This window comes from Anthonomus grandis, chromosome 22 (assembly GCF_022605725.1).
Source record: "Anthonomus grandis grandis chromosome 22, icAntGran1.3, whole genome shotgun sequence".
Lineage (NCBI taxonomy): Eukaryota > Metazoa > Arthropoda > Insecta > Coleoptera > Curculionidae > Anthonomus > Anthonomus grandis.
Genome location: NC_065567.1, coordinates 7,199,405 through 7,222,990, shown reverse-complemented (window position 1 = coordinate 7,222,990; position 23,586 = coordinate 7,199,405). Strand labels below are relative to the sequence as shown.

The 23,586-nt window shown below is 29.2% G+C and overlaps 1 protein-coding gene across 2 annotated transcripts; it reads left to right on the top strand.

The window, feature by feature from the left end:
* The first annotated feature begins 1,317 nt into the window (after positions 1 to 1,317).
* LOC126748225 (nuclear factor interleukin-3-regulated protein) lies at positions 1,318 to 23,015 on the top strand. 2 transcript variants are annotated; one of them, XM_050457312.1, is made up of 2 exons: positions 1,318 to 1,664; positions 21,093 to 23,015. In XM_050457312.1, the coding sequence occupies exons 1-2, from the start codon at positions 1,610 to 1,612 to the stop codon at positions 22,226 to 22,228; spliced, it is 1,191 nt and encodes a 396-aa protein (XP_050313269.1). In that variant the 5' UTR covers positions 1,318 to 1,609; the 3' UTR covers positions 22,229 to 23,015. The 2 variants fall into 2 exon arrangements, with proteins under 2 accessions (XP_050313269.1, XP_050313270.1); XM_050457313.1 differs by lacking the exon at positions 1,318 to 1,664 and adding an exon at positions 18,105 to 18,319.
* Positions 23,016 to 23,586: the final 571 nt, after the last annotated feature.

The window sequence follows — 23,586 nt, the reverse complement described above, 5'->3', positions numbered from 1 at the left end:
AATAAAACATGAGATTTTAAAATATACATAAGATATCCCTAAATATCATGGCGAAGGAGGTTATTCTTATTTTATAATTTAAACTTCATATGCCTATATGGATACTGGTCCTAAGATTCTAAAAATACAGATTTTTTAAGAATTACTGGTATGCAAAATAATTTCTGGGGCACCATTGAAATCGAATATTAATATATGTTTTTCTTGCCGAGGGACCTTTGTGACTTTTTGCTATTTTAAGAGGTCGTTAGTATAGTTTTTTATACGATATTTTAATGATACTTTTATGACTTTTGTGAATTAAATAGCTACGAGCAACCCTTTTTGAGATAATTTAATTCGAAAAAATGTATGTAAATTTATCTTATATTTCAAATAGTTGAAAAAATTTAACGTTAATGTTAGCGGTGACTATTAATATTTTTGGACAAAGTGAAAATTTTGTCGGGTTATTTTAGTTATTCACTAAGTTATCAGATATTCATTTTTAAAAATAATATCAGCAATGCAGATAGAACTTCAGCTGTTTCAACACAATGAATCAAAGAAGCAATTTTTACTGAAATAGAAATTCATTCAGTTAACTTAATCTTGGCTAATCCCCCAGGCCATAAATATTAGGCATTACATTATTTGGTAAATTTTTCAGCTTTAGTAAACGTTCAAACTATATTCAAAGGGTCCAACCAGTGTTTCCACTCGATTTTTCCTTGAAAATTAATTTATGCCATTCATGGATAGAACTACTTCAGAATTTTGTAGTTAACCTAACGGAAGATCACGAGAGATTACAACAATCACAAACTAAACTTATTCACTATATTGACGAATCTGAAATCTAACACGTATTTATTGCTTCTTCAAAATTATGTAGGAGCCGATCTCTACTCACAAATAGATGACTACCATTAACAGACAAGATCTTTCTAATTTTTATATAGAATTTAGAAGACTTTTGTTTAATAGGTACAGAAAACAATGTCTACATGTTACTTTATTCTAGTTGATAATTTCTCATTTTAATTAGTAGCTTATGCTGTTAGTACTTTTAAATGAATAATTGAAACTGTCGTAATACTTTTAATATCATGTCACAACTTGTACGGCTCATTTTTACTAGGTAGCCTATAGTATAACCGAGGTATTATGTAGGTATCGCGGTAATCTCACGTAACTCTAATACTTGGTGTTGTTCTATCCTCCGTTGGCCGCATTTCCGCGGTCTCCCTTTCTCCAATTGCTTTCTTTGCCACTACTTCGCGAACATCTAGGTCACTATCTCATACTTTTACATCCTTTATTCACCGCTTCTATCTGGTGCACAGTACAACTTGACATTGCGAACAGTGTCGACACACACACAAGCACCGGCAGCGGTTTTTTAAATGTTATAGTCTGTTTTGTTTATATTTACTTCTTCTGCCAACACGCGTTGCTAGAAGAACTTAAATCATATCAACGCATGTAGCGAATAAAAAGTTAACAGTTTTTCTGACTATTCCGCCACCAGTTTACGTGCGTTATTTTTGTTTAGTGGACAGTGACTATCGGCTTCACCATTGCTTCTTTGCACCACCTTAGGCCGCCAGGCCAACCCGGAGCTCCATTTATGATGTCTACTATTCATTCACCGGAAAACGGATTAATATTCTCACAACCACCCGGTAAATATTAAATTTTTCCCTTCATAGAAAACGAAAAAAGTACTTCAGTCTATTCTGATATTTTTTTCTAAATTTTGAACTAGTTAAATTTCAAAAGTACTGATAAGAAATAAGTATATAAATTATTCTTAAAAACTGTTAATTTAATCCTTCTTAGCTATTGATCAAACATAATTGATACATTGGTATTTCTACTAACTTAGAGAGGAGATAAAAAAGTAAATCTTAAGACTGAAAAATAGGTAATAAGGTTCTCTTAAAAAATAATATTTTAAAAGTATGTCTACATTATTTTCTGTTCTTTAATCATAGCAGGCATAATTCTATGGAACTATTTATTAATCAATTTACTAATGTGGTTACTAATGTTTAATATACATATTAAACATCTCCGTTTAATATTTCAACGGTGGTTCAACGACCACTATTTTATATAATAAAAATAATGTTTTTTATTTAAATAATTTAAAATAATATTTTTTGCTTTGTAGAATTCTTCTTCGTATATAACCTAATGTAATTAAAGACTACCATATCAAATGATGATCACCAAACAAAGTTTGATAGTTAAGCGTAAGATTATATTTAAAAGTTATTAACTGACTTAGATTGCATTACAAATCAAGTTAAAATATTAACTAATTCGGTCAGGTAAATTGGAAATAAAAGTAGGAAAATAATAATTAAGCCCTTATAAAATCACAAAATTAAAGTTGACATGTTTTTTTAAGAAAAAAATTAAATAAAATGATTTTAGGGGGAATTAAAAAAATTTTAAAGTGTTATTTTAACTTTCGGAAGATGACTTTAAAATCGTTTTAAATATCCTACTTTATGCCTTTGGCTATACATTTAATCTAACTTAAACAAATTTCTTATTATGAAATTAAAATAATAAAAGCCTAATTAAAATGATTTGGCTTTTCTTTATTAGTTCTATATAATATCACGCCTTTAATTAATTTTAAAATAATATTTTGTATATTCTGTATAATGCATATTATACAAATCTTATATAATATACATATGGCCGGTGTATGTTTATCCAATCATTTTGTTTAAAAATATTTTGCTTTCCCGTCCCCCCTTCACTAAACTCATATAAATAACTATAAATATGTCAGTTCTCTTTTATAATAATGATTATTATTATAATTCCATTTAAGCTCTGTTTATAAATTATAATAAACCTAAATAAAAAAAATAAATAAAAACGGAGTTCAATTACTTAACTATTCAAATATCAAAAAAGCGAATTCAATTAAGTTTTATTAAATTTTAGATAGAAACTTCGAGAACTTAAATTATAATTCCTGGAAAGTTCTCATTTTTTATTTTTCTTAAAAGAAAACGGAATGCAGGAAATTATCTTATTAAAGTTTTATCAGAATTGGTGAATTACCTTAAGTAAATATTGTATTAAATATCATTTAAACTATAATTCTCAAATATATTTTAATACTAAGAGCATTTTTTTGCATTTAAAAAATTAACTTTTGCGCAACTAATGTAGTGATTACGTGCAACAAGGAGAACCAATAAAAAATTAATATTTAAAAAATATTACGGGAGTGAAAACTATTTTTAATCGAATTCACTAATAAAAAACTACCATAGTTCACGAACATTTGGTTTTATTTCTGATATTTTTATTTCATTAGTTAAAATTAATTAGAGATTTCCGAAGATGCTGATTTAATAAGGCTTATTTTTTTACAGAATCAGTACTAATAAAATTCAATATGTTCTTTATTTAAAGTTTATAAATATATACAATTAAAAAAAACGGCGTTTTGTACAGCATACGAAAATAAAGAAGAACTTGACCCATTTTGATAACCGAATTTTAGCCGGTATCTTTAACGCGATATTTAATATACGTATATTTTTAAAATGTTTATGTAATAAAGAAATTTTAAATTATAACTGACGTGTTAATTTAAAGTCTAAGGGTAGGTTCGACAACATCATTTGGGGAAACATCTGTACGGTATTAACCAACCAACCACAACAAAACAGCTACAAAAACCCAATATTGAAAATTTTAAGCTTTAAATAACTCAATTCTTTCTAAATGGGCTTTGCAAACAGGAAAATATGAATTAATAAAACCTGTCTTATTGGCTGAGTTAAGACGTTGCTAAGTTATTACAGCGCTGGAAAAACACTACCTTTATTACAATACATAGTATACTATCTATACAATTACCAACCAACAATTCATCTACCTAAATAATGGTTTTCTTTTTGGTCTAATTTATTTTTACCAGTTTATAATATACATATAAGTTAGCAACCAGCAGGTTGCTTATATCAGTTTGGGCATTGGTCTAAGATCAGTTGTGCACTTTTTTTTAGACCGATCTTTTTTGTTTTGCGATGGAAATTGTTTTCATCACTAGGTAACATGTGTTAAGTAGACCATGACTTATTTTAGTTTTTTATATTAGTTTTTCTTCTTCTCGGCAAATTATTTTGAAGCCAAATATTCCTCTACTTAACATTAATTTTTCTAGATCATTTTAGAGATTATTTTATTAACGTGTCTGTAAATTATCTTAGGGACCCTATTAAGAAATAAGGGTAAACGGTGTTTTTAACTGAACGTACAGATTAAAGTTATACATTTTATAACTACTAGTACCAGCCGTAAATGCAAAACAACCAACGTTGTTTATCAAAGAATATTATTCAACACTATTTACTCAATGAGTACGACGTATCTAATTTGATTTAATTTATAAAAATAACTAGAAATGTTGCAAAGCGAGCTTGGAATTACGTTTTTAAAAACATCTGCATTAATATTAGGTGATACGTTTATTTTGTGTGAAATACCAAATAATGATGAAATCACCTAAAATGATGTCATTATAAAATCATTGATCAAACGGATGATTGAGTTAATGCTTTGTAATATTCGGCATGATTAACACAAATTATATGCAATAATTTATATTATTATCCGCCGTGTTGTAATATTACGCAACCAGGTATATTTATACGATTGTAAAATATGCTCTATAACGTTTTCGCCCAATTCCCCGAGAGGGGTTACCAAAATGTAAAGTTTTTTTAGCACATTAAAGTGGCTGATTGCGAGTTATTCTAGTTACGTTATATTACAACATTTTTAGATAATATACTTATAAAGATATTGTAGGCAAGCACACTGTTGCATTGGCTCGCTTTGTTGTCGCGATTTTTCTGAAGTCATACTCTCTGATTCACTTTACATTGTAACGATAAGCCTAATTGCAAACAAAGAAAAATAATCTTATAATTGCATAACCACTATTATTATCATCTATAAAATGTTGGTAATATTAGCTATGATAGATATACGTTTTGATCCCTATTTGTACATTTTGCCATTTACAATTATAAAGATATAGTCGATATACACAAGGCGATAAATCGAAATCTACTAGTTAAGTGCGTCAATCGAGAAAAACAAAAAAAAAACTATTATTAATATCAAATTTAGTAAAATGAGTCAACATAAGGATTATATAATATTTCATAATAGCTGCGCTGATTCGGCGTAGTACAATTTATATTTCCAAAGAAAACCGGGTATTATATTTGTTGCCAAATAACATTGATTATCTGATTGCCGCTTCCGTTTTCAATAACATATTAATACATTTGCAGCATAATTAAGTTAGATTTTGTATTTTCATTTTATCTTTAACTAGCGTTACCTATTTGTATTTGATAATATACCAATCGCAAATTATATAAATGCATTATGAAAATAAAAAAATTGAAAAGCATTTAAAGTTAATTAAAACAAATAATTAAATATGTATTTAAAACGTTTAGAAAAAAAGTTTCATCATTCATTATCAAATTATAACAGAACCTCTTCACATTATTACTTTTACCCACCATATAACCTATGTAATTATTTATAACATGGTTGGTGTTATTACGCAAATTTCAATATTATAATAATTCATAATTTATTTTACTTCTCGATTGATCGCAATAAAATATATCAATAATAGCATTTCCTTATATTTTATCTATTTCCTAAATAATAATAATAATAATAATAATAATAATAATAATAATAATAATAATAATAATAATAATAATAATAATAATAAGACGTTTATTAGTTACCAAAAAATATTACAAATTAAGGTAATTAAAGTTTTTACCTCGAAAAATTTTTTAAAATACTTTCAACACCTTAACATCAACCTCTTGGCGAGAATTGCAACCACCCTTAAGAATCTTAAATAGGAGTGGGGGCAAGTAATAGCTTATTTTAAAGGCCTTTTTATTCTAGTTACAATTGCCAAGTTTGAAATTGCTAACTTCAGTTTTCGCAGTATGACGGTCAAAGATTTTGAAACAATATTTAATACTTTAAGCGCTAGTTTTTAGAGGTTCTTGATTTACAAAACCAAAAACACTCGCACCCGTCGATTTTTGATTTCAGAAAAACGATTGTTTGTTTAAATTTTTAACCCCACAACTTCAACTTCTTAGCGAGGGCGACATTTACCCTTATTTTTTAAACGGTTAGGGGTGTATTGTGATACATATTTTGAAAGGGCATTCAATTTTCTTTACAATAGCGCTTTGTTTTTTAAATTTCAGCTTAGCATCGCCAAGCAATGGAATTCTAAACATGTCACTGGATATTTTAGGTGTGTGAGTAAAAAATTGTTTTTAAACTATCAAAAATCAGTCAACAATCCTTTATCTTCAGTAAACAAGTTAATGTAAATTATTTATTTCTGTGCTTTTCTTTCAATTCCATAAAAATAGTTTATTCTATTGCAGAGAGACTAGAAATTAGGATTTTGTAAATGAAACAAAAATAATACAATATTCGTCTATTGTCCGTATTAAGCCAGTTAGCATCTTAACTGATGAGAAATATGTTCATGTCTCTTTATTCCAAATGCAAGTCTCAAACATGAATTCTGAAGTTTTTGACATGCGCCTTAAACCTAAGCTTATAATGTATAAGTCCCACATTTTTTGCAGAATAGATATTAACTCATTATTTGTATATAAATATAGAAATTATTTAAAAGGTTAGCACGAATATCACCTTTGCAAAATAGTATTGTTGTCGATTTAGCACGACAGTCCAGATTTCAGAACAACTACCCCAGGAGTTGATCAAAAATTTGATTGAAAGTATGCCCAGTTGTTGTGCTAAAGCTCTCAGAGCCAGAGGAGCGCATACTGACTACTAAGCATAGTTTTAAAATACTGCCTTATTCAACGATGGAAAAAATAACATCATTATTTACTGACTTATTGAAATTCGATTTTTTTATTCCTAAATAACATATCTGATAGCTTTAAGACATTTACAAGTTTAACAGTAGTCTTTCACAAATAAAGCAGAAAACGATAAATTTAGCGATAACTATTATACAAAAAATTATTAAAATGTTTTCAAGTGGCTCCTTTTTCGTTTTGAGTAGTTTATAATATACCTAAATCTGCATTAATATACTGACCGGCCTCAATTAAATCGGATTCTTTTAATGAATAATAAAGTCGAGTGTCATCCATATAACAATGGTCTTTGTAAAAATTATAAATAGTATAAAATAATGGCTCTATAATGCTACTCTGAGGCACTCCAGAGGTAACAGTAAGGGCTTTAGTAAAATTTCCATTTAGCGATACTCAATGACAGCGCAGAGTCACCAAATACATGATTTCGGAGTCATATAGAATTAAAGGTGTCAAGTGAATTTGATTGTGTTTCCCAGTGAGGCAAAGAAAGAACAAAACGAAATATATTTTGGTTAAAATATTTAAATATAAATGAGTTGAAAAAGTCGTATTTTTATTAGGGCAAATTTTTTTTCGCCGACATATTTATTCACTGACAGTTTCTACATTATGAAAATAGTGGAAGCCTTTTTGTAACCTCACACGAATGTTTGAATATCGTTAATATAAAACTACAGAGAACTGAAAAATTATGCTGGCCACCTTAAAGCAACACCATAATATTTAAATTCGAATTGAAATACAACTGAACTTGAAAAAAAAACACTGTTTACGCTACAGTAGAGCAAACTCGGATTAAGCAACTTTGAGATTTAAAATGCAATAGACCATTGCTTGCGAAAAAAATAGTAGCACTAGAAATTATCACACAACATATGCAACATATACAGAACAAACTTTACTAACGTTCCCCGAAGTTTAATGGTCATCCCAACAATTCGAAGTAGATTAAATGATATATCAGACGACGATGATTATTTTGATGTGTACTATTAAGGTAAAAAAATGTTATGTCAATAAAAAAAGGCTGTTACACTTAGGGCTTACCGGTATAATTCGGTATGTTTCGAACTAGCGTACATTCTTCACATAAAAAATATAAAAAGCGTCAGAACTAACCAAAAAATAATCTTCAAGCACTTAAACGTACACTAATGCAAATCCAAAAAATATGAAAATAACACAAAACTGTTAACGCTTTGTTTATTTATGTTTATTCCAAATACGTCAAAAGGAAGTGAACGAAATTAAATCCTTTATGTAAAAGAGTATTTGATAAAAATATGTTTGTATCAAGAAGTGTTACTCAAATGTATTCCTCGAATATTACCTAGCTTACATTAGAATTATTAATAATTAATACAATCTTTTATTCCTCTGTACATTTATTAATTTGGCATATACTAATTAGAATGCATATATTCTGTAGGAGACATATGTTTTTACAAATCACAAGTTTGGTTTAATAAAAGCCAAAAAACAAGAAAAAACATTTTTTTAACTAACTAACCAATTCCCGCTATTCTTCATCGACAAAATTATTTCATCCCGATGTAATTTTTTACTACGTTGCACTGGGAAGGTTATATTGTTAAAAAAATTTCGTAATATACATTGATCGGTGAATGATATACCTTACCCCGAAGGTTACGGATTTGTAAAATCCATTTGTAGTATGCTATAGTTACGTTACAGGAAATAATCCAACCCAAACGAAGTAGAGGTTATAGGCTTGAAGACCTTGTTGTTGAGGTCGACTTGTATATTTATTATTCTTAAAAAGGTAAAAAATACGAGCTTATTTAACCCAAGTGCACTTCCAATGCACCAGACCAATGCTGGGCGTTTTTTTATTTATTCTTTTATGAGTTATATACAGTGCGGATTAATGTTATTAATAGACAGAATATTATATTTGCAGGCATGCGATTTAGGTAATTTTTATTTAATGCTCGAACATGTTACCTACATATTTTATTTTTAAAAGAATTTTATTTTCTGTTCATCCCTTGTTATTTGGTCTCTAAACTAAATTGTAAATCATATTTCTAAAATGCTAAGAGAGACAGATTAGGAAGTACTACTCTGTATTGTAAACTAATGATTACGATATCCACTAAAATTAAAGTATTAACATTAGCTTAGTTTGCTCTCACTTCTCAGTCACCTATTAACATTGCGAAACTTATTTTATTATTAAGTTATCGAATAAAGTTATATTGTCAATATATTGTTTGTTTTTGCTTTTGCTACAATTTTCTGCCAATTTTTGGTCATTTATTAATATTGTTATAATACATAATACCTTTAGGTCTACGCATCATCACCTGACAAATTACATAATGATTTGAAAAAGTCTATTTTTATAGGAAAATATCACATTCGTACAGGAGCAATATTTTTACATGATTTGTGATTTGACAAATTAGTTAATATATTCTTATTTTATTTTTTAAAGAATAATTCGCACTCATTTTTGTAATGCTATTATTATTAAAGACCAAAAAAGTTTAAATGCAAAGTTTTTGTTTTAATAATAGAGTAGGTGTCTTACTTATAAATGCCATGTTTCTGGTCATGGAGGAACTATCACTTTTTGAGCGTTACCTAAGATAAGGGAAATCATATTTCTTGACAGCTATATTTGTTTTTATTATTTTACTTATTTTAGTATCTCAAATATAAACGATAGACGGAGATTTTACTGTGCATTTTTTCGAATAGATTATTAAAGCGTTGCGTCGTGCTTAAGCCATTCTAGCGATGTACGGGGTGTACATTTGTACACACAGTCTAACAAGAACGCTTCATAATAAATAAGTGGACCATAATATAACTAAGGTTTTGAACTTTAAGATCTGTCAAATAAAAAAATATGGCCTCTTTTATCTCTAAAAAAAATATTTTTCATTTTGTTTTTAAATTTTATTAATTGCAACAACGTTAACATTTTAAAAGTGATTCCTATAATACTTATTGAATAGTGACATAATAAGATTTAGCACGTAAGAAAATAAATGAAGAAAAGAACTCAAAATGTAATCACCCCTTAACAAGGGCGATCTGTATGTTTGTTGAACTGTTTGTCACCAAACTGAAAAATTCTCTATGTAATTCTGTTTTTGGATCGAAACTAACCGCAGACATCACAAAGCCGTAACTCCTTTATGCGAAGATATTTGAGAGATACTTTCACCCTACGTGCGTTGACTATCTTCTTTTTCGATGGTACACTGACTCAAATATCAAAACACGAATAAAAAATATCAATCCTTTTATATACCCACGCTGATGATGAACAATAAGTTTAAAAAATTAGTGACAGTCAAAGAAACTAAGTACACAAAATTCTCAATATTCAAACTGAAATAATTTACATTAAAATAATTTAAATTGATAGAATACCTCAAATAACATAGAATACTACAAACTAAATACTATCATGCAATATTATCGCTAGTTTCTATTGGCATCATATTTTTGATACCAAAAGTCTAAAAACTAGCCTAAAAAGTTAATTCTACAAAACCCCATACTTAAAACCAATTTTGCAATTTTTAAATATCAATATTTATTTAATAAATTTAAAGTGCGACAAAAAGATCTAAGTTTATTTTACCTGTTGTTTTGACTCTCCTTACCAATTTATTATATACAAAAATATATAAACCTAATAATACAGTAAATACATATGTTGCTAAACCAACAATATTCTTAACCTACGTCAACATTAATCGTTGAGACATTTACATGAAATTTAACTCATTTTGTTTTTGTAATGTACTCCTAATCTGTTCATTGCCAGCCTTATTTTCTTAATTTGTGTAGTACTGATAAGGTTCAAGTACGTTTCTTTTATATATGAATTTTTCATAAATATTGTCAGAAATTTGTTTAATAAATGTTAGACAAAAACCGCGATATTGATGTCTTAATATCATTGTACAGCACCAAAAATTATTGTAGACCATATTAATTGGCTTTAAAATGAAGACTTAATTTATGTAATTATTATTTGTAATTATATCATGAGAAAATCAATATAATACTATACTAAGTTTCTAATAATTTTATTACTAGTTTAGTGGCGGCATAAACAAACTTTCTTCGTTGCACTACTTTCTCTGAACTACATTGAAGCAAACATTTAGGTCTATGCAGAAACTTTCTGACCTCATTAGTCACATATACATCTTATCAAAGTTTTCTCTATAGTCAAGCGTTTTTGCTTTTTAAATGCAGCCAAGTAAGAAAATATATATTTTTCATCTTGTCATATACTTACTCTTTCCTAATCAAAGTATATTTTTATAGATTTAGTCTGAGATTGGATTGTTAAATTATAATAAATATTATTTTTATATTAGACAACGTTGCTAATTACCTAATTGTATCTTCTGGATTAAACAAGAAACAAAAAGCGACAACTACCAAATAGAATTTAATAGAAGAAAAAACCACTGTAACTATAAACGATTATATTTTTCAACCTTCTGTTAATTTCTAGTTTATGAGAAACCTCGGATATCGTCTATGCTAATTGATTTATTGTCAAGGTTTGGTACATTTAAAGCCAATTGATCGTTACAATAATTCATTGTTTCTGAATGCAAAACACTCCGGCAAACCCTACTTTTTTCGACAAGTTACTAATGTTGACAATTTTTAAAATTGTTTTTGCCTAAAGCAAATTGAGTAACTAATTTATCTCTTTTTTGAAACACAAATTTTGAAAATAGTAAATGATTTATAAATTTTCTTTTATTAAAAATTAAAACAACAAACATAATTTTTCAGTGGCAAAATTTGTTTCATTGAGAGTATATCGACTGTTTACTACCAATAGCTTCTATAATATATATCTTCAATTCTGTTTTTTGCATATAGGAGGTATTGGTAGTAAACAGTCGATATGTTTGAAGAATCTTATGTTTTGTCTTTAGCGGGACATGTTTATACATTAATTCCATCATTGAAACTCCACCCTTTAGCGATGGCAGCATTCCTCCTTATTTTTTGAAACAGAAAGTGGTATGATCATCATCTTTTAAAAGAGCAATATTCTTTTCTCAAATTTCCTTTTTGTTAAGTTATGCTTATGATAATTACAATATTTGGATTTATTCCCCTGTTTCTATTTTAATGAATTAGCAAATCGTTATTGTTTAGTATGATAGGAAATTAATTAAATATTAAAGACTTTTAGGAGTGCTTTTTATAAATATAAGATTCTTTATAAAACTGCATGTGAAACTAGGGCACTTTATTTTACCTACGGGTGTTAATTTTATAAATCTTCGAAATTTGGTATAAAAATTAAAAAAAAAAACTGATCAAAAACGCTTTTACAGTACAGGAATAAAATGATTTTTAATTCTTTATATATTTTTTCATGAAAATTGTTTTCATTAAAGTTTATAATAGTTTGGCACATAAACCTTGTTCTAAATATAAGGTACCTACGTAATCCTAATTAAAAGAAAATGATTATTTATAATCTCTAAAACTATAAGTATAGCATCTGGCTTTAAAAGATTACAAAATAAATTAACGAAGAAAGGTGATAATGAAAAATATATAATGATATGCAAAATGAGTGGTTCGTCCCACTTTGACAAAAGAAAGTTTAATGTCAACGTCCGTATAAACGGAAGTCTTCGGTCATTGGTTTTATATTTATTATGAAATATTCTACATTTTTCGTGCGATTTAATATCGTATGTTTTCTAAATAAATGACGCAACGACGGTCAAAGTCATCGTCACATTATACTTTTCCTAATACAATAAATATTAGTATTTTACCCCAGGCGTTTTAAACTTTTTATGATTATCCTTAAAAACGGATCTTATGGAGACACAAATATAAAAATATTCTATAAATAGTAGCAATAAACTAAAATTGCATAAGTAATATATAATAGCTTAAATAAGCATAATTAGTGAATGCCACATAAGTTTCATTATTTTATTTATGCAAATATGCATTTCAAAAACAATATCTGCCACTCAAAATTTCTTTTAAAATTTTTTCATTGTATAAAAAAATACTAAGAAGTTTACGATTATTAACGCGTTGTTTTGCGAAGAAACCCGAAGTTTTGGCTTTTCTTAAGTTAAAGATTAAATGATTTGATGATAATGATTAAATGATGACTATTTAATAACAGATGTATATTAGGGGATCTTTAGTAAAAACTGGCAACAGTGTGTTTTTCGTCCGCATGATTATTGTTTTAAACTGACTGAGCCAGGAAAATTTCCCGGAATAGAGGACAACACCCTCCGTGAGTCAGCAATGAGACCAATGACAAGTCACCTTGCCAAAGAATATTATGTAAGGCCTTCAATATGACGATCCTGCGATCCGGACCTGTCTGGGTCTGGCCATAACCGTCTAGTCGCCGAACCCTTTATTTTTTTTGGTCGAATTTAAATTAAATGATTTAATTAGGGAGAAATGTTGCCTGCTGCATTAAGGGGCATTGACGGTTCTTTTTATACAGACATATATTTTACCATTTTATTGACTTGAAATTGTGACTTTGTGATCGTTGACATTGAATTACCAATTGTTTAGTCATTCTCAGCAGAAATGTGTGTATTTGTGGTTTATAATTGTGGTTTATATAGTTCAATGTTATGGAGTAATATTTTTTTCATACTCATCTCATACAATTATATGACTTATTCTTACTGATGCAATTATATTAGAAATTTAATTGAATCAAAAGAAAATTTCTCACATACACTTAAATTTCATTACGGCGTTGCCACGTAATTCGTATTTTTAGGAGATTTTTAGTGTTTTAAGGTGTTTGTTAAAATTCTTATAGCAACCGCTGTGTTCAATCTAGATAAACGAAATTTTTAATGTAGTTGGTTTACTGTATTAGCTTTATCTTTCAGTAAAAGACTGAAATTTTTTCATACAGAGTTTCTAATATAAATTTACCAATTTATTCAAATCAAATATGCAATAACTCGATTTTTTAAATGGAACACCCTGTATTTTTCTCTTTGATGAGGTTTCACAACAAGGAGTTCTACCCTACTATATTTATATTACTTACGAGATAAATACTTATATAATTTAAGTCATCTTTTTGCCTATTTCTAATGTTAAGGTATTTAATGTTTTTTTAACGTTGTGAGAAATGATTATATTTTTTCGACCTCCGACCATTATTGAAAATCTGCATACTCTGATTTCTGGGGTTCTGGGCAGCAAATTTCACCTATAAACAAAAAGGCCCTTGCAAATGAGTGAAAGTACCGTCAAGGTGGTCTCTGCACATTAATGGTAATAAAGTACCTATGGAAACAAGAAATGGTAGAACGAGAAACGAAAGGCAATGGTCTCTAATAATTGGAGTATTGAACGCGAGTTAGATTATTCGATACAACTATATATTATAAATAAAATTTTCTATTTCCTCACTAAGGTCAAAGCAACTTTCAACCCTGCCATCATCTGTGTTTTATTCAACTGAGTACGATAGACAAGTACCGGAAACCTATTAGAGGTATTTTCAGATTTTCAATTTATTTTTTGTTTTTAATGACTCATCACTTTTGCCTAAACATTCCATGAGCGTGACTTACGTCACTTCTAAAATCTATATTATCCCTAATATGTTATTAGTGTGTAGTATTGATATTTAGACTCTTAAAAAGTTCTGTTGTTCTGTCTCAAAGTTGCATCTTGGTGATCAATAAAATTTAAAAAGCCGGAAAAAACCGTAAAAATGTACATATGACTTTTTTTATAAAAACATTTATTATGACCATATTAGGACGCACGACTTCACAATTTAAAAAAAGAAGATGGCGCTTTTCAGGCATCATTTTCCATCACCCATTTTTTAGGCCAGTAGCCTAGTAAAAAAATAGTATTATACTATTATTATTATTTCCACTAAAAACAAAAAGCCTAAAAAATTTCAAAATTGATCAGGTAAAACACTTTAAATTATACTAATGTTATTCCAGAAATAACGTTGATCTTAGCCAATATAGGCTACTTAGTTATATTTGGGAAGACTAGAATTTTCTTAGCTTAAACCTACCTCAAGGTCAAAAATATAATAATGTAGACCCAAAATATATGATAACCGCACCACTTAATATATCAGTATATGTTGTTACTAAAGGAATATAGTATAATCAATTCAAAAAAGCTATATCTACTAAAAATATTCGTTTTTACCACTTGTATTTAAAAATTTCTATTATCTTAAAAATATGTAGAATGTTATTACTTAAACTTTCTTTATAGGAATTTTTGGAAAAAAGATTGTATATTCAGTATGAAAATTGCATAGAACTAATCTATAAATCTATAATACGTAAATTTTACAAAATGGGATTACTTATATATTATTTATAATAAATACATATATATCATTTACTTAATACTAGCGCAAAAAAATTGAGTTCATTTATAAAAGTGATACTAGAATAAATATTATGTTATATACTGGTAATTTTTCATAGTTCTTAATTTTAACTCTTTTATGTCGCTATTATTTTAAAAATCTAATTATTAACTATGCTGTGTATCAGGTATCTAAATGTTTAAAATTAAAGCACTCAACTAATAACAACATAAAATTACGGTAGGTAATACAAATTTAATAATTATAAGCAATCGAAACAAGCGAAATATTGCATTTCCGCGCAATGGCAAAAATTACCTAACCCCATCGTAACTTTATACAAATTGCAGCAACAAATGTGGGTCAATGCCTACCTACATGAATTGTATTCTTAGCCAAAGAACTTACATAATAAAAAGCTTATGTCGCTATAAGATTGATATTATCGTCCAATTTTGGCACAATGTCAACTACTGCTTTACCGGAAAAGTTACCTATGGAATTACTCTTAGATTATTTTTATGTTTTCACTATTCAGCTAATTTTAATCAAGATTGCTTAAATCATTTAGTTGTTAAAATATGTGACATTTTGATAAGGTTTTTCTGAATTTTAAAGCATCACATTCATTAATTAATTTTTTTACACAAAAGATTCCCCACTTCCAGCGTCCCGCCAATATTTCTAGTAAGCATGCATCTATCCTTTATCCTAATGGATTATCCATTATCCAATTACGGATTTCTTATGGAAGTTTTTCCGCAATCTATTACCCTTCATGTTTTCTCTCTCAGGAACAAAAAGGTATACACTGTCTCCCGCTCCCCCAGCAGCTAGTTTAAGTAGATTTCTGCGATTTAACTGACTTTGTTTTCTCCAAAATTTTTACTCTTCGATTTATGAACCGAGACAAAATAAGCAATACGAGTTCTAGCGAGCACGGAGAGCTAGAAGCACGGGAGCTCATGGCTTTATCTACTTCATACAGCTTATATCCTTTCGGTGGGTAGTTGATTGATCGAGGTCATGTGTTTTACATATACTACAGGTATCATCCATGTCCTAACGATTTCTTCATGTCAAAAACAGTTTAGAAATACCGTGAGACGTCCTTTTAGCTAGATATACCGGAATATTATATGTTCTAATATTATCCGTGATATACACATAGAAGATTGTTTGCGAAAGTCTGATAATTTTTCTATTACTATTGTTTACTAAATTATTAAATTTAAGTTTAATTGTGGATATACAAATATTTGAATTTAGATATACATACCTGATTCACTTTTTAAAGAATATGGTTAGCAGGAGGACACCATCATACGCATATTAAGTAATATACGTAAATATTAATATAAATATTAATATTTGCATAACATATATTATTTTTATATAATATATTAATATTAATGTTAATAAAATTTTATTATAAAAAAATAAATGTATTATGTGCTTCATACAGTGATCTATGATGAATAAACTATGTATGAATATATAGATGCAGCTTGTATACAAAGCCACTATCAAAGTAAGCCCTTCTACTTGCAGTCTCGAGTGGATACATACTAAGAGACAGATATAGGTATTCTGCCTTTTCATAAAAACCATTGCGTTTTGTTCTTAGTTAGAAGATACTATTACCGTATCGGTTATTTCGAAGATCGTTTAAAAAATTGGTGAAAATAAGGAATTCCAAGTGAAAATATCAACGTTCTATAAACTACCTTTCCTGGTTAGGCGCAGCGAAAAATGTAAAAGAAAATATTCAAATATCATTTCTTCAAGCACCTATATAAACCAAGAAAATTATATACCACTAACATTGAAATACAATTAAACTCTATGCCGTTGTTTAAAAGGCAAACACTATTTATACGAAAAATATGAAGAGAAAACATTAAAACACTGAGAAATAAGAAGTGAAAAAAAAAGGAAAAAGAGGTGTTTACATTCTCCTTAACTTCGGTGGCAGGCTGACCACCGACCTTTTGGAAAATAGAAATTTAAAAATAGTTAATAACTCATTTAATAATCCATTTTCATGTGATTCCCCTAAGATGATTCTTCAATTTACGTATCTTATTGAATGCTATATTTGTATGAATTAGTTATCATTCTTGGCCGATTTATATATACCGTTTTACGACACCGACATCATGACGCCGCCTTGTAAAAAGTTCTCTCTCTCTAAAAGCCTATTTCCAACAATACCTTTTTTTAGCAAAATAATAAAAAATAAAAAGTAAATCGAATACTGGGATTTTATCTTACGTTGTGTTTTTAAAGGAAATATGCCTGTAAAGTTTTGCTTTCATAGTTTCATTTTGAATTTCTGTATCCCGATAACAAAGAGTCTGCCAACCCATATTTATACACTTTTTAATTGCTTTAAAAATGTCTACTTATTTTATGTCATGCTATAAAAACCTGACTCACCTCACAATGTTAAGCTTAATATTATTTATATTTCAAAATAGTGTGTGTGTGGTGCAACAGTTTAATCAACTTAGCAAGTAGCAGTTGCTATAGGCGCATTTACCTAATCTATATAAAAATATAAGTTGTATGTAAGCGTATATTGGTCCGTATACGTACATACAAACCCATAATATGTTGCTATATATAAGTCGCTATTTTAATAAACAAAGCTTCTATTATTAACTGTTCCAAATAACAATAAACTGAACTACACGTAACTGTTGAGGCATTGAAGAAAAATCGAGTGGGATATTTGGCAACAGTGCCCACTACTTCATCACGCCGCGAAAAATGATTCAAATGATTCGCGCTCGCGGTATACGTTAAAGACAGTTGGCTTGAAACCGCATAACAGTCGAGACGCGGAGCTCATTGCTACTATTTTTATATCTACGCGTTTAGTCTTTGTTTTTGTTTTGACTTTGTTCTCCATTGGACTAATTAGTATTTATTTACACAGTGAATTATTTCAGTTCTACTATCAGCGGCCCTAGAGCCCGCCTTAGCACTTCTCTATCAGAATTTGGTGAGTTGTGAATTTTTATTTTGCATCAAAAAGCGCGTTTTGTATGGTGATACGCTCCAGTAAAAGAACACCTACTTACATTTTAATATTCGAGAATTTTTAGTATACTATAGCCGTGTTTATTAGACCTTAGAGAATTGTGCCGTTTGGTTTTTTTGTTCATAGTTATAACACATAAACTCTTAAATCATGACTTTAATATAATTTACAATATTTCATTAATAAGATACTATTATAGGAAAGAAAAATAATTATTAAAATAATTCAAAATGTTCAATTTAGTCGAAGACTATTATGCATAAAATTACTACAGGCTGCATTTCTGCGTTTTGCGAGAAAAAATTCTTTATCTCTCAAAATTAAAAAATCAACTGGCAAGCCCTTTAAAACTTAATTAATCTGTCCTACTGACAAGAAGAATCGCAAAGACCGGATTATATAATGAGTCACCGACAAATTATCTTTAACTAAGCACCCTAATATAATTTAATCAATATTACTATATAGGTGCATTAAATGAATAATATTTATTTTTATAAATAGATTGTTTACAAAATTATTCTGTTGTGTGTTTTCGAGAAAACCATATATTATCTGAGCCTCGAAACGCAGTACTATTTATTATCTATTTACGCCGGAAAATTTGTGTATATTTATTAAATTCAACCCAGGTTCTTCGTAGTAGAGCTGGTTGTTGCGCACTATTTACAACAATTACCATTACGTCATGTAATATTTCGTACGTCGACGTATCGCTTTTTTGTTGCTGATCTATAACTGTGCTTTTCTATTCTAGGTCAAGCGACGCGCTCTGCGTTCTACTAGCCTAGATTCATAAATATATATGAAACTGGGATATCTGCTTATTTTTATTATAGAATACGTTTTGGTTAAGTGATTTGATGTTTTGGAGAATAGGCTCATTGGATTTAAAGATTTAGGTGTTACCTTTTTGATTTTTAATATAAATAAACTAGTGTCAGTTCTTTATAAAGTTACTCTATTTAAAGGCAGTCTTAAATTTATACACATTAAAAAGACGAATCTTATAAATATTTGTTTATTTTTATGGGTCATAAATATAGAGCAGGGTCATAGTGTACTTACTACTTATAAATTTTACTATACTACTTCTAAATTACAAGAAATAATTGAGTCATATATATAAGAAACCTAAAATTCCATGTAGATATCATGGTTTATTTCCGCTTCTAGTTTGCGGAAATAACATTGAAGTCTGACTCATCACGGCGTACAGTTCACAGAAATTACCGCTGACGGTAAAAGTCACCACTTGCTTTGGTTTCATTAATCAGTTATTCAGTTAATCTTTAGCTTATTTTAAAATGTAAAGAATTCATTTTAAATTAAATAGAAAACTTTTAGAAAATACATCCCACATTCTCTTAATAACTATTAAAATCTAAGTACAAACTTTATATTTATGCACTTTTTAACCTATAGGGGAGATTTATACTGGTTGGTAATTAATTTTATATAAGTTGAGACTGTAGGATTTTCATTTTACCTTTTCGCTATTAATTATTATATATCCTTTACACAAAAATTATATTGCAATTTATTAATTAATAAACTAAAATTAGTGGTTATTAAAACGGTTTCCATGTAACATCAAAAGTTTCGAGGTCCATCGAAAAGATACAAACAAAAAAAAATCCGTTATCCGTTATAAAATGACATAATCGCGGCTTTGACACCATTTCAGCGATAAAATGATTTTCAGCTCGCCTCTTTCGATGCCGTAATACTACCTATAACCTGTAATATCCACTCGATTATTCACGCTCTTTTTTTATATCAATTTGTTAGCTTGATATTCAATGTGAATCTGGCCTAGAAAATAGCATCTAATATAAATCTGTAATGTAACAATATTTTAAATTCTATTAGCTCGCTAATTTATAGTTAAAGTACACCTAAAATATTACTATTATGGATTGACCTAGACATGATTAATATAATAATTTTGTTTATCAGATTTATCTTGGAAATGACGTAATGAGTTACGACTTGGAAACTTTTGCTTTGGCAAAATTTCTTAATTTGCACAAATATTTACAATTAGCAGAAAATATAATTATAGCTTAATTGGAAATCCTTTTTGTGTACTGGGTAAAATATAAATATTATGCAAGCAGACATTGGCAGTATAGGTGAATTTAATGTTCTATTGCTTGTAAAACACGTGTCACCTAACGTACGTCACGTGTTTTAATCACGTTGTAGTTGTATTAAAGATCTTAATTAGATTATGGCGAATATAGCAAATAGATTTTACTTCCATTTAGATGTTGTTTCAACTTTATACCATTAACAAAAGAATATTTTTTGTAGCATTTTTATATTTGAAGCAAGCAAGCTAACGTTGCAATACCTTAACTTTCAAAAATAAGTTTATAGAAGTTTTTCTAAAAGCAATAACTTGTTCTACTTTGTATTTGTAAATCGCAAATATTAGATCCAACAGTGGTTAAAAACTGGATTTCTTTTAACTCATTAATGTCATTAACATTAAACCATTACCTATATAACACAAATTTTTAAACTTTAATTTCCTTATCATGTTGAACTTGACTAAACCTAAGAGTTAAGGCAAAATAAACACCAAATCAAATTACCAACAAACTATTTGTGGCCTGCATTATCTATAATCTTTTTGACACATTCATATATATATATATATATATTTATTTAATTGATTTTTTTAAATTTCAGAATAACTTTATGTCTAATTGATATTTTTTTATTGCAGATGTACTAAAACAACATATAATGGTTGCTGAATTCGTTGGACGTGGCCAAAGCGGTTCTCCAGTAAATGGCGAAGTACCTCACTTAAACTCTGGCCTTCCTAATGGACACAGTAGAGAAATGTTAGCTACTAGCACCACTCCAGGAGCTGATCACTATGCTATGCCTGGATCTGTGAATCATAAGGAATTATTCTCACAACGCAAACAGCGAGAATTTACTCCTGACAATAAAAAGGATGACAACTACTGGGATAGACGGAGAAGAAATAACGAAGCGGCCAAAAGATCACGTGAAAAACGTAGATTTAACGATATGGTTTTGGAACAAAGAGTGATCGAGCTTACCAAAGAAAATGCAATTCTTAAGGCTCAGTTAGAAGCCATTCGTGAAGAATATGGGATTTGTGGGGAAAATGTTGTCTGTGTCGAAAAAGTATTGGCTAGTCTTCCCACTAGTGAACAGGTTCTCAGTCTAACAAAGCGTCAAAAATTAGTACATCCTTCTCCAGCACCACCTGTACTATTTGCGCCTCAAAGCCCAGTACCTACTTCAGTGATTCATCAACCGTTGAGTTCTCAACCAATAACCCATACTTCTATGCATCAAGTGCCTATTGAACCCGCTTTTAGAGAACATCCAGATTACCATTCAACCTACCAAATGCCTTATAGACATCCATCCCCTGGTGCCTTAAACTTGTCTGCAAGAAGACCACGAAGTTCACCCTCTCCTTTCGAACTATCAAGTACGTCTGGAGACGAAGGACCTCCTACTCAACCAGCACCCACCGAACCTAATAATAGTCTACCTTTGAAACTTCGACATAAATCACATTTAGGCGATAAAGACGCTGCAACCGCTCTTTTAGCCCTTCACAATATCAAACAAGAACCCTCCAGGGCTACTCCTCCTTGGGATGGAGAAGGATCTTCAGACGAAAGGGACTCTGGCATATCTTTGGGGGCTGAATGGACGGCATCACAAGCTGCGGCTACCTTACAATCTCTCCAAAAGAGTTCCCAAAATACCCAGGAACCCAAAGCGCATCCACTTCATTCTGAGATTGTCAGGTTAACCACTGAGGTGGAGCAGCTAAAATCCTTAATGAAGGAAAAAGATGCTCGCCGCCACTAAGTACTGTGATCGCTCCCCAAAGGGGCTATTTATTTTAGGGTTAGTTAATTTATTTTAATTAGGTAAGAAACTCAATTAAAAATGGATTTGCACAAAAATATTTTGCAGGGCTATCTTTGTTCTGATTTTGCCAGTGTAATTATTCCTATTTTCCTTTCGTATAAAAAGTATTCTTTTATGCTATAACCATCTTAATATTGAAAAATTAGAAATTGCTATCCGTTTTGTAGTTTTATACAAAAAAGTTGATAATAGCGGCAAGATAACTTGCACGGTGTTGTATTATTTCCCTGTTTTAATATACATGTTAATTGATCTAAGGCTACTATCCTTCTATATTTATGTATGTATGCTATTGTACATCATTACAACTGATAAAAAAAAAATTATCCCGATATTTGTAATAATTATTATATGGTAGGGAATTATCGTACCTTTTATTATTATTAAAACTAGCTGATGTAAGATTGTGTGATTTTTGTAACGATTTACCCTATGGAATTATTTATGTATAAATTGTATGTATATTTGTTACGTCATGTCAATGTTCCGGACTCTAAATTATTTAATTTTTTGCTAAAACTTTAATCAATAAGGCCGGTCTAAAAAGCTGGTCCATAAACTTAAATCTTTTAGTCTCTGGCTCGTGTTTAAGTCTTAGTCCGGCTGCTGACATTCACCCTATATTGAAAGGAAAATATATAAAGAAAATATTGATATATTTTCATATTACCGTTTTAATGTATCCTAATTATATTTAAATAAATATTTGCATCGTTTTTCAAAATTAGCGTTTTTTTTAATCTTTAATATGTACTGAGATATGTTTTATCACACTTGATTCATAGGCTTTCTATACAGAGGTCTCGGCAGGAGCCGACCTTGGTGGACGTATCGTTAGTCCTAATAAAAAGAAATTATTGTTTACATATTGTTTTTGGAGTTTGTGTGAAGATTGGCACAATCAAAATTATTATTTCTATAAGCAAATAGTCATAAAATTCACGAAAAAAAGAGAATAGTGTAATTTTCCACAAAACAATTGTGAAGAAAAACAAATTTTGGGATTTATATAGAGCCTTTCGTCTATTAAACCTAAATTTAACACATTTTAAAAGAAAGAAAGCATCAATATAATGTTTTTATCAAGATAACGGCAATTCGACGTTATAAAATGTGGAAAAAAGTTCAGCTGTAGAATAATAATAATGCTTTTTTCAATATGCTGTAATTTAGTAGAACGTTTAAAACTAGGTCCTATTAAAAGGCTGTACTACTGTCGTGAATTACCTTCGTCAATTATTTTTAATAGAAGAATCTAGCATTTTGGCATATCTGAAACAGTAAAGAACGCTGAA